The sequence below is a fragment of the Schistocerca cancellata genome, chromosome 9 (genome assembly GCF_023864275.1).
Source record: "Schistocerca cancellata isolate TAMUIC-IGC-003103 chromosome 9, iqSchCanc2.1, whole genome shotgun sequence".
Taxonomy (NCBI): Eukaryota; Metazoa; Arthropoda; class Insecta; order Orthoptera; family Acrididae; genus Schistocerca; species Schistocerca cancellata.
The window spans coordinates 442,388,899-442,402,198 of record NC_064634.1 but is presented as its reverse complement, the minus strand read 5'-3'; the positions used below and the strand labels follow the sequence as shown (position 1 = coordinate 442,402,198).

The following is a 13,300-nucleotide window of genomic DNA, read 5'->3' as shown; positions in this document are numbered from 1 at the left end:
GGTAGACGCATCGAAGTCTTGAAAAATGGGAACTTAAAACGTTACACTTCTCATGCTTCAAGCATTTCTTCCGTTCTGCGGGAACAAATCTCTTCTCCTTCTAGATTCGTGGTCCGGTCATAAAAGGTCTGAATCATTAAAATCTGTATTTCGAGGCGACCCTGACAAAGAAGTAGAGATATTTCAGATTCCACCCGGCACGACGAACGTAATTCAACCTTTAGACAGAGAATTTTTCCGCTAGTGGAAGGCCTTTTACAGAAAACTAACAGAGAAAATTATTGTGTGCAGATCACTGCAATTTTCTGTCTATCACCGTGACAATATTCTCAAGCTGCAATCAGTAGTACATTATCAATTTTCCTCCCCACGGTTTCAGAATTTGATTAAATATGCGTGGCACTCCTCGAAATATACTGATACTAGGCCTGATTCATTCCTAACACGAGCCCAGTTTTGTCTACGGACATCTAACAACGTCTGTGATTCGCTGGGCTGCCAAATGTCGTCTTCGCTTGTATGTTCTTGGTGCACAAACATCCTATGTTTTGAACGTTGTATCCATATTTCGCATTTTTGCGGTGATTACAAGAAATAAAATTTGGACGTGTTCTAAACCGTTATTTATTTGTGTCTATTTCATAGCTATTTGGAAAGAATGTTGTAAATAAAATATCAGCCATATTTGTCAACGAATGTTTAATTATCATACGATCGCTTTCACTGGGGCAATCAGCTCTCTCACTGCTGTGGCAAGAGAGCGGCGCGTAGCTAACGCCACCTTGTCCATAGATGGCGTTGGTATAACGTAGCGAGAGGTCAGGGTTGTACAAGAGGCAGTTATAAGCGCGGAAACCATGCGACAATAATGTCTTACTTCATAAAATTGTTTACAGACTTCCAGGTCATGTCAGCAGCTAAAATTCTGCATACAGACTTCTTGCAATGTTAACTCACAGTGGTAAAAAAAGCAACACAGGTTTCGACATGACAAGTCTGATCATTCCCTTGTAAGAATGAATTAAACAAAAAGGAGTTTTCTTGGGTCCTATTAACTACTAAATAACTTTTGAGAAGGAGTTTCATAAATTAAGTCCATTTGAAACTTCAGAATCATCGTGAACAAGTACTAATAATGACAATGACATACGTGTCAATAAGGCTTAGTGCCAGATTAACAAACTATTTCAATTTCAAAATTGCATCAACATTTAGTAACCATAGCATATTATTTATATATGGAAAACTAAGAATGAATTTAATAAAAAGGTGTTTGCTTGAGTCCTGTTAACTACTAAATAACTGTTGAGGGGGGATTCCATTAATTAAGTCTATTTAAAACTTCAGAATCATCATGAACAAGTTTTAATAATGACAATAAGAAATGACACCTGTGTCACTAATGGTGGAGTCCAGATTGGCAAATTATTTCAGTTTCAAAATTGCATTAACATTTAGTAACCATAGGATATTATTTAGATGTGGATATAATAATTATTACTACTTCGAGGATAAAGAGGCTTCTTTCACTTACAATCAAAACATGGGATTATTGCAAACGCGGACTAACAGTCACGATCCTAGCCCTGCAATTGTTTTTGCGCTTTGCTTGCGAATTTTACCTTGAATTCCATCTTAAAGCGTAGTTAAGCCATCTAGATCTCTCCTGGCTATATAAATTAAATCAGGCCTCGAGTGTGGTAAGATCTGCCATCACCGACGTGAGGGCAGCATGACACGTCTTCTGTCTGCGAACTCTCGACCGACACTGCTCTTCCACTCTCGCAGACAGACCTCGTCTCACAACAATGCTTAGTATCGAGCTTCCCTGTTTCACCCTCAGATTGTTACCATCGATATCTGAGTGCTTACACAATGCACAGAATAGCATTGGGTTAGATATATTTCTTATGTAATGGAGAGTTCTGACGTACTCCTTACATCAGATCATAAAGAAGTGGAGTCGACAGGAATAGCAGATGGAGCAAGAGACTGATGGACTAGCATCTGCAACAGACATCTGCTCTGTCGTGACCGATCTCATCTGTCTCTCCTACTGTTGAGACCCCATTTTCTCATGAAACTGGAAGACGTATGAAGCTGAAATTTATCTCATACTAAAGTCAACGCTATGTTAGCAGTGTAAGACATTTAAGCTTCTATGTCAATGCAATCAAAAGCTAAGGCCATTTATGTCACATGTTTTGATATCTTGTCAGTATCGCTGTCAATAACTGATAAAAATAACGGAAATTCTCGATTCTCAGGATGTATGAACTGTCTGTACGGAACCCTCGGTACGTAAATCCTACTAACACTTCTCCGGATTTTTTTGTGCTTTTTGTAATGTTTTCTTTTACAATTTTTTATAGAGTGCTGTGTTTCGCATTTTTTTAATGTGGTAATTTCTTTAGTTTTTCCTGCTGTATGCATTGTAGGCACGTTAATACAATAAACTATGATGATGATGATGGCGGTGGAAAGTTCCTATGGGACCAATCTGCTGAGGTCATCAGCCCCTAGGCTTACCCTCTACTTAATCTAACGTAAACTAACTTACGCTACGGACAACATACACACCCATGCCCGAGGGAGGACTCGAACCTACGACGGGGGAAGCCGCGAGAACCGTGGCGAGACGCCAAAGACCACGCGGCTGCCACGCGCGGCCATGATGATGGTGATGGTGATGGTGATAACGACTTGAAGCTTTATTATTCTGCCACAATTACGTCATAAAATTTTAGAGTGGCTATGAAAGACCTTTTTGCGCGAGCTCATTATCATTATTACATAAGAGCGACGTACTTAGTTTTGTTTCCTAGAAACTCTTCGATCGCGCCGTATATCTGCCTATTCTCTGAGCGGCCGTCCACTTACTTGGGCAGGATCTGCGCCAACTGGTTGTCGTCCATGACGCTGAGCAGCTTCAGCAGTTCCTCTGTGGTCATGGAGGGCGGGTAGAACTTCTCCTCCACCTTGGCAAAGGTGCAGTTTGAGTACGCCGAAGAGACGTGTATAAAAGCCTGTAAAAAGAAAAGAAACCTACCTCAGTCACTGCTCGTTGACACCTGTAGCAGAACCGCAAAAATTTCACCATTCCATAACACCAGTGCGAAAGAAGCAGCTTTCTTCCAATACAGTAGCAGATATACGAAGAGATCTACACGACTGGAAAAAGCACAGACCGTTCATATTGCTGGACGTACGCTCAGGTGGCGAGAATTGGGAACAGGAAATCTACCCAGGAACATTGTCGAACATTTCGTTTTGATGGTCCAGGTGTTTTCGTTGCTGGAAATGTAATGTTGCAGAGCCGTATTAATCCCCAAATCTTTGATCATTGTACAATCATCGCTCGACGTTGTTGTGACATTGTGCTCCGTCCCCGTGTTTTCACGGATTCATTCGGCCCCGAGTTCATGCTGATGAATGAAAATGTGCAATCGCTTTGAACTTCGCAGGTGAGGAACTCCTGGAACGAGAGGATATGGGCTGGTGTAGCCGTTACTCACGACTTAACTGCCATCAATCACGTGTAGCATGCGTCGGGGAGAAATATTGCAGTACGTCAGCATGCACCAACCACCTCCAGCAGTTGTCTAACGCGCTGATCGAGGAATAGAATTCCTACCACAAGAACTCGTTACCAACTTTGTGGCCAGCGTTGAAGCCCATTTCAGATCATGCATTCCCGTCCGTGTTGGTGAAACACCCTACTAAGAACCATGCCCCACCTTCTGTAACGTCCAGGGGACCATCATGCTTCGAGATGGCTTCAGTGTAATTTTTATCTTTGAATGAAAGTATTATTTCTGTTCTGATTGCATATTCCTTGCAGATACCTTTTGTACTATACTGTAGCACTTTTTCTATGCATAGTGCAAGTTTCATCGACCTATGATACTTGGCCGTGACTCATCAGGCTGAAGTTCTTTCATCCTTAAGTAGTGCGCAGTAATGTTCAAAAATGGTTCAAATGGCTCTGAGCACTATGGGACTTAACTTCTGAGGTCATCAGTCCCCTAGAACTTAGAACTACTTAAACCTAACCAACCTAAGGACATCACACACATCCATGCCCGAGGCAGGATTCGAACCTGCGACCGTAGCGGTCGCGCGGTTCCGGACTGTAGCGCCTAGAACCGCTTGGCCACCACGGTCGGCGCGCAGCAATGTTACTGGGTATAGCTGGTACAAGGTGGGGATGTGACATTCCACCACTGACTCAAGCCATTGCAGTGAAATGTATGTACGTAGAATCGGGACAGTAAGATGGATCGACTTGGAGGCATGTGACGACCTAAACGATCTACCGTGTTTGGACGTGCATATTACCACCCAGAGACTGAAGTGTTCGAATTTTTAGTGTATCAGGTGCACAGTCCTACGTGTCTTGATGTAATGGCATTCCGCTTGGAACAATGTAGCACGACGCAGAAAAAGTACAGTACTAGTAAATCTACATTACAGAACGATTTAGCTGTGACCAGGTGTCACTTGCTGGTTGCCTATCTGACAGTTTACAAGAGCAACAAAAAGTTGGATTATCAACATTTCATATGACTATTGACCGAATTTAAAAATTTAAATATTGCCGTGACCTAATCATTAAGAGACAAAATGTTGTATTAAAAGTTTAACAAGATAAGGCAAGTATTGAGTGGTTATAATTAAAATACAGCTAATCACGGAGGTCCAGTATGATGTGCAACTATCGTATGGCAGCGAGACTTGGTCTATATTCCAATATATAAATGCGGAATCGATTACGGCTGGAAAAAAATTAGCTCTAATTTTTCCCATAAGGGACAAATCTGGCTCTGTGAATGCAAGTAAGAAGTACAGAACTGTTTCTATATATAATGGATTAGTAACAGGACGTTGACAGAAAACGTCAAACAAGTGAGAAAGGCATAATATGTATTTTATTGCCGGCCGTTGTGGCCGAGCGGTTCTAGGCGCTTCAATCTGGAACCGCGCTACCGCTACGTCGCAGGTTCGAATCCTGCCTCGGGCATGGATGTGTGTGATGTCCTTAGGTTAGCTACGTTCAACTAGTTCTAGGGAACTGATGACCTCAGATGTTAAGTCCCATAGTGCTCAGAGCCATTTGTATATTATTATTTACTGCCGCTCACATAATTTGTTCAATACGAGCACCGGAGACGTCGGCGAGATGCTGCATCCGTAAAGCGACGTGATAAATAGTTGCTCGTAGCAGTTCCGATGGAATCTGAGCAATGTGCACTTGGATACTGGCCTAGAAGCCATGTAGAGACTGAACGTGTACCTCGTAATCGCGTTCTTACAGATGATATCCGCAGAGCCAAAAGTCACATGTATTCAAATTAGGTGATCTTGCAGGCCATGCTCCTGTAAAACCTCTGGAGTTAACACGTATGTGGAAGGTAGCATTAAGCAGATCTTTTACAGGGCGAGCGACATGAAGTGTTGCACCATCATGCATGAAAACAGGTTACCACACAGCTGTGCTCTTACAAAGCAGGAATCACATGAGCCACGTGCTGTACAAAGCGATCTCGATAACGTGCAGAAGTCACGGTACACCTAACAGGCAGTTCTATCTGTGCGCTGCATCGGTAGTGTAAAATGAACCTCGTCAGTCCATAGAATATTGGCCGGCCACATGTGAACTTCTTCGATCCGTACTAGAAACTGAAGAGCAAATTCAGAACGTTACTGTGGATCCTGAAGTTTCAGTTGCTGCACCGTCTGGATGTTGTAGAGTGTAAAACAGACCGCAAAACTTACCGACTGTTGACCGCAGGATGCACCATTCCCGTGACACTGCCCGAGCACTAGCAACACCCGGGTCAGGTATTGCATTGCCATTTACAGTGACAGAAACCTCGTCAATAACTTCTAGCGGCATAGGACGCCTTCCTCTCCCAAATGCCACACCAAGTTCACCCGTATTTTCGAGTTTCATTATCATCTTGTTTAAACCATTTAATGACATCGGTGATACTCTCTCAATGCAGCATTGTAATTGCTGCAGTTCATACAGAACAGTTTCATTAATAGCGCACTGTCTCTCTTCTCGATGGCCATAAGGTTCACTCACATTGTAGCTTGTCAAAAGACAGCTTGAATGTCATACCGTGATACAAACAGTGTTCACCGTCATTGATGGTTACAATGTGTGTGTTTAAACAGTGTCTGTAACTTCACATTACAATGTCCTTTGGACATGTATACATGGCTGAAGGAACAGACATTGGTCTGACGATTACAGCTGTTGTAAATATTACGAAATGGATTGGCGCATATGCAAGTTTGAGTCGATTCTGCGAACATGCTCGGATAGCTGAAGTGGTTAAGACGACCTCTCGCAGTATGTGGTAAATCCGGGTTTCGAGTCCCAGTATGGCACAAAGCTTCATATATATATCAAACAGATGACGTCAATCCAGACTCTCAAAATGCGAATCCACTTCGTAAGATTTAGCACAGGACTTTGTGATGTGAAGGTACAGACACTGTATAAACACAGGCATTGTAACTAACAATGATTATTGATAAGGAAGACACTGGTACTATCAATTTACATGCATAAGAATTGTGGGTGCATAGATAAAAAACTGTTTATACTGACATTCACTTGAAGCCCAGATACAGCCATACAGAAAACATGATGTTGTAAACTTTCTCAAGTGTTTGTGGAAAGAATGTTCAACACAGAGGAAAAACAACCAACACAATGCTGTGTGTATATATTAAGGTATCACATATAAAAATATCTGCACTTGTACCTGTTGCACCCTATATTTTAAAAAAATAAAGTAAAAAACATTTTTAAGCGCTCACCATCTACTTAATTATGAATGTGCAAGGTGAATGTAAAATGACTTGGTTCCACCTCATTACGATTAATCATACAAATGATTTATGAAACATGAAACTAACTAACTTTTGTTGTCTTGCATTTGCCTTACAGTCATATTGGTTATACTTAAAATATGAAATTTTTAGAATTGAAATATTGATTCTTGTGTAGAGATAAATGGCAATTTTTTCTTTTTTTTTTTTTTTTTTTGACAAAATGCTATTCACATTGGTGGTAAAAAATTATGTACAATAACTTCATTGTTTTTTTTAATTTACACCAATTCATTAAATTCAAACTGTGTATAGTAAATGTTACACAATTAAACAATAAATCTTACAAGTAAGTTATAGACTTTTAATTCGAAAATTGCTCTAGAAGGCTATGTTTCTGTGTCAGCTGTCACAGAATTTCCCCAGTTGGTGCCTCCACCGCAGTTTCAACCTAGGGGGCTACAGATCTTAAATACAGCCAGCACTAACATAAACTGTTCATCATTAAACACTCATTATGCAGAATATGAATATTAGCAGTCACCTTGAGGTTGGGCATGCGCTTGGCGAGGTTGATGACATCACGGGTGGCAGCCACATTTGTGTTGGCAGCGATGCGCAGAATCTCATCAAAGCGCACAGTGGCGGCCACGTGGAAGACGACTGACACCTTGCCGGCCAGTTCTTCAGCATCCGCCGCACTGATCCCCAGCCCTGGCTGAGAGCAGTCCCCTGCTATGGGCACCACCTTGCTGATGTAGTCTGGGCAGGTCTTGCCTGTCTTGCTAAAGAACTGGTCAACAGCAAGAGAAGAACAGGTAAATCGATTGCTTGTTTAAGTAATGTTTTGGCAAATTCCAAGGTTTAACACTGTATCTCAGATTTCTGAAACGAAAAATCATGTGACTTAGTAATAAGTTCAAAGTCTTTCTAAATGCATTTCCTGTTAAACTGTCAACCCCTATTTCATTCTGTGACAAATTATTGGAAATTAATCAGCTTATCCTTTTGTAATAATTCCAAATATCGCTGCACAGTAATACTTTAGCCATACATAGGACTGACTGGAAGAACTGTTACACTGTTATACAAAAATGAACTACTGCTATGCGCTATGCAGTACTGTATAATATGATATTTACTGTAAGACGTATACCATATATATTAATGAAATATGTGCAGTCTACTACTCAGAACACTGTTATACAAAAATGAACTACTACTATGCACTGTGCAGTACTGTATAATATGACATTTACTGTAAGATGTATACCATATATATATTAATGAATTTTAATGTTTCCACTACAATCAATATTCATCTTAACATATACATGCTAATGAAAGGCATTTCATATCATAACTCTTGATGATCAGTTTTATCACTTTCATCAATTTCATACTTCATACCCTTATTAAAATCCGAAGTTCCAGCGTTACAACCATGTGAAAAAATATGCATTTCAGCAGCTTTTTTATAATTCTAGAAAATCGTTCATTATTTCGCATCAGACATCTGAAACTAACTTGAAAAAACAATATGAGCTGAAATACAAACATACATTGACAGAGAATGTAAATATAAATGACACAAAGCATACCTTGAAAGCTCTGTTTATATATGAGGTGTGGAACTGAAATAATTATAGACGCTCAGAAAAACCTGATAAATAATAAAGATATTCTGAAGCAAGTGTTCAAATAATAAACAGATTATTACACAATCATGAAAAGCTGTTAGCTCATGAATAAAGGAATTCAGGAGCTACAATAACAACTAAAAATTAATATTATTTAAAAAGACAGGTGAACTGAAAATTCAGTAGATTATTACAATCGTGAAAACGTAACTTATGTAGTATTTACAACCTTAACACTCAATCATAATAATCGCTTATAGTGCATCCCCTTGGCGAGAATGAATTAATTTCATATCCAGTTTTGTGAAAGGGAGTAAAATCACCTTATACTGGAGGATTTTTGGTCCCTTGGACCACACTTTGTATCAAAATGTACAAAATAAATCCTTATTCACATTCTGGAGGAAAACAAGCATAATCTATAGAAAATTGTATGAAATTAAAGTTGTCATCAACCTTAAAGTTAGTTTGAACAACTCATTGGTTTACTGTGCATAACCCTCTTAGAAGTGGTGTGCTATTGCCTTCTGTCAACCTTTGAACTCAACTCACCCTGCCAGTTACGAGTGAACATACAATACAACATGGACTCCAAACCATGGCGCAACGTGGCATTTTTCATGTTAATAAATAGTGCCAGATGTGAACGAAATGATTAGTTACATATAAAAATCCAAGAACTAATTAGGATGTATAGGATGTTTGGTTAACGCCGCCGAGTGAGATCACACGTATTTTCTTCATGAGCTAAAAGACCTTATTTACGAGGAAATAGTGTCAAATTTAAATTTTCTTTGTTTTGTATACTGCTGTAGTGTATGTTCTTGTCACACAACTGAGTATTAGCGGCCCATCAGCGCTTGTTCTTGAAAAAACTTGTTCTTTAGCTGAAGTTCCAATAATCACGACATAACCCGAAATTTTCCCTGATATACACACAAGAAATTATATACAAGTTTTCTTGATACTGCAAAATTCGTTTAAAAACGACTACTACTAGTTTCATCAGTGTCTATTGTCGCAATAAAAGTGCAATGAAACGTTTCTAAATCGTATTTAACTAACACATTTCGTATTGTTTACTGGTTAGATAGACGCTATCTAGGCCTAAATTTTCCGAGTTATAAACGTTTAAAAACCTGACCAAACACACCTGATATCGTAAATTCTCTAAAAGCAAATTAATTACAAATCCATTCTTCTGTCGTTGTATCTCTAAATCATTACGAAAGAAATCAACCACCGCACATAAGACCTTTGTGTTGTTTTTTGTTTACACACAGACAATCTCGCGTCCTTGGCAAATTTAAAATATTCTGTTATAGGAGGGATTTGTTGCCACTCTTTCAGGAAATATTCTCACTGGGGCGGGGGGGGGGGGGGGGGATGCAGTGGGGTGAATGTTGGGAGAACAGAAGAAGCTCTCTCCTGGAGCTGCAGAGTATGCTATAGGGACATTTTGATTGGGGAACAGGAAAGGAAAATCTGCGTCCTTCAGGCACAGTTGGAAGAACTAAGTAAGGGGCACATAAGGACCAAGGGACATAGGGGGGAGGAGGGTGGTAGGGAACTGGCAACTGGTAGGAGGATAGGAAGAAAGAGAACACGATCTGGCAGTTTTATCATCAACACCAAAAACAGGTATCTACCATGCTGGCACCAGATTGTTGAAGAATTTAGATCCTTTTAGAAAATTTTCTTAGTATTAAGAAGAGTGCTTCTATTTCTACTGTTTAACCTAAGAAGTGTTCGAGCATCTACCCAAAACACACGTTCGTTCACCCTCACGTCACCTGCCGCCCCCAGGTTAGCGCATCCAAAATTACCCACTGTAACAGAAGCAGGAGGGGTGTGCCTAAGTTTGCATCTAGTTTCGCCATCACTGTATAGCTTGACGCCTGCAAGTCGCCTAATGCCTCGGAAGGAATACTTAACTACCTCATATGGCCATGGAGTGAACGCCCCCACCCTCTCCCACCCCTCCCCACGCAATAGCAGAGGCCATTACCAGAGGGTCATCCTTGCCAATACAATGAGCCACCGGCTAAAAAATGCTTCCCCCCTTCAAAAGGACTCGCCCCAGCCATGGCCTGATTTAGGGCTAAAACCAAAATTAAGAATTCATTCTCTTATAGAGAGTACTAAAAGCTGCTACTACTCTGCCTAGGCAAGGAAACCCATCTATATTAAAATCAGAGGACTGGATGCGAAAAATCTCATACCAGGTGCTTATAGTTAAACTGATTGTATTACGAGTTCTGCAGTGCGTGCTGTATACATCGCAGAACGCTGGAACATCGGGTGTATTCAGTAATAGGTCCGCTCACGGAATATGCTGGAAAAATAATACTTTCACTTTATGCCAACGGGTGAAACTATGGCACTCTAAGCAGTCCAAATGCGGTATGGTGGGTACAAGAAAAGAGGAGGAACGATCAAGCACATGATAACGGTGGTTTTGGAACGTTTATTAGTACATGGTCATAAGTTAAAACATGTGTTCAATATAGTCCCCCAACTCAGCAAAATGTTTCCTGCAGCATATCCGGTGTAGTCAGATCAATATGTCGTCGTACTCCATCATTTAGATGAGGAAGAGTTCTGATACATCTCTGATACACACGATCTTTCGGATATCCCGACAACCAGAACTCACACTGATTTCGGTCGGGGGATCTGGAAGACCGCATGTCTTGAAATTGCCTGGAGAGGATGTGGTCGTTAGAGAAGGTTTCTCGAAGCAAATCTTTTACGTCGTCCCATTCTGCATGCAAACAGTGGTGTGGACAAATTTTCGTCCTTGCAAAGCTGGAACCAAGTGTTGCTCAGCGTCACTCAGAGCTTAACAGGCCCGCAAGGTATCATCTCCAAGAAGAAAAATGAACTGAGAATGAAGGAGCTTGTAAAACCACACCGCACAGTCATCTAAGCTGAATGCAATGGATGTTTCTGCACATGTGGTGGAGTAGAACCCCATATACGACTGTTCTGTTAGCGTACAGAGTAATTCGTCCCTACCCAGTACACTGATCTGCAATAGCTTCTAATAATTTTCTTTGCCTTGTCCACTCCCTTCCTATTAGAGGAGGCGGATTAAACAAACAACATAAGCAAAGGTTGCTCTTGATGTCAACAGGACCCTTTCAAAAGAGCTAAGTAAAATAAGAATAGTGACCTTTTGAAAAATTACCTAAGTAAAATAGATTCTATTCGTTGTGTGGTACTCGTTTATTCATTCTAGGCCTCTCTCTATCATCTGTGGCTGATGTCTGAATTAAGATTTCCACCTACTTCAATCATGTCAGGGCAGTGTTACATTGAGTACCTGGTCTCTGTCTGAGACAATGCGTAAATTGAAACTTCTTGGTAAATAAATACTGTGTGCCAAATCGAGACTCGACCTCGGGACCTTTGCATTTCATGGGCAAGTGTTCTACCTACTAAGCTATCCAGGCATGGCTCAAAGCTTTACTTCCTCTCCTATCTTCCAAACCTCACAGAAACTCTCCTACAAAACTTCTGGAAGAAAGGATATAGCAGAGATTTGGCCTAGCCACAGCCTGGTGGATGTTTCCAGAATGAGATTTCCACTCTAAAGCGAAGTGTAGCTGATATGAAACTTCCTGACTAAGGGTTCGTGAGTCGTCCTTGGATAGCTCAGTCACCAGTTTCCCTGTGGCAGTGCAGCAGTGCAGACGTGTCGTTTCTGTCCTCATCATGGAGTGGGTTCTCATGTTGGTTTACTGAGAACTCAGCCGTTTCTTGTGCACTGGATTATGCATGTGTGTGGATCAGCATGGCGAACCTATACAGAAAATGGACGCTCAAATTTACGTTCCAAAACCTGGCCGACATCCTCAGCATACATTTATCTACTGTGAGCAGTATAATTTACATGAAGATCATCAATGATGTAACATGTGAATGTATCCCTCAGGAAACAATACAGAGCCATTACTTATGCCATACTGATGACAATGTGCGTACTGTGGATGTACATCATACTGGTTTGGGGCTCTGCACTATCAGGATATTTGAATTTCCATTTAAACTCCCAGCAGAGGCGATTGAGTCGATTCTTCACTCCTGTAGCATGGTAAAAGACATGTCACCTCATATCTCTATATCAGAGGGTGCCATGCCTTCGTCACTTACGACGGACAACCAAAGACCTGTCATGGTTCTAGGAAGGAGGGACACCTCTGATCCGAATGCATCCAACGCCAGATCAGCTGAGGACCCCGTGCAGCTGTCGCAGCCGCCTCTGCTTCCTGTGGCTTAAACTGCCGCCTTCACGAATGCTGCCGCTTCACCACAGCATCCGACACTCCCTATGACCCAATGCGCAATCCACCAATGCAGGGGAAGACAAAACGCTCTTTTACATGTCACAGATTCCATTCCGACAGTAGCGTATCTGTCACAGATGACGATGTCCATGACGAGAATGGTGATAGACGCACTGAACACTTTGTGCTGGACCATTGTGAGTCGCTACCTTCATCTGACACAGAAGAACACCAGAAAGCAACGATCCACAAGCACCATAAGCAGAGGCACAGAGCAATTTCAAAACAGGTGGAGGACCAGGCACTGGGAGACATAGACTCCATCCACCAAGACGATGCTCCCACAAATACAACCGCAGCAAGTTGCAGCATGGAAACACATAGTGAAACTGTGGAAGTTTCATATGTAGCTGAGAGATCAGACATCAAGACGTGATCTGGAAGTTGCCCTTCGCATGACAGAATGTGGATACCCATTCTGTGCTCCGAGCAGACGATGCCCAATCCACCTTTGGGAGTGCACCACGC

The 13,300-nt window shown here is 41.3% G+C and overlaps 1 protein-coding gene across 1 annotated transcript in view; it reads right to left on the bottom strand.

Moving 5' to 3' along the window:
• LOC126100549 (fatty acyl-CoA reductase wat-like) overlaps positions 1–13,300 on the bottom strand; it is a 212,838-nt gene that overhangs the window by 119,712 nt on the left and 79,826 nt on the right. Inside the window, exons 3-4 of the mRNA XM_049911167.1 lie at positions 7,388–7,636; positions 2,881–3,026 (exon numbers count right to left, since the gene is read on the bottom strand). Of these exons, the coding sequence (XP_049767124.1) occupies positions 2,881–3,026; positions 7,388–7,636 (395 nt within the window). The remainder of the gene's footprint in view (positions 1–2,880; positions 3,027–7,387; positions 7,637–13,300) is intronic.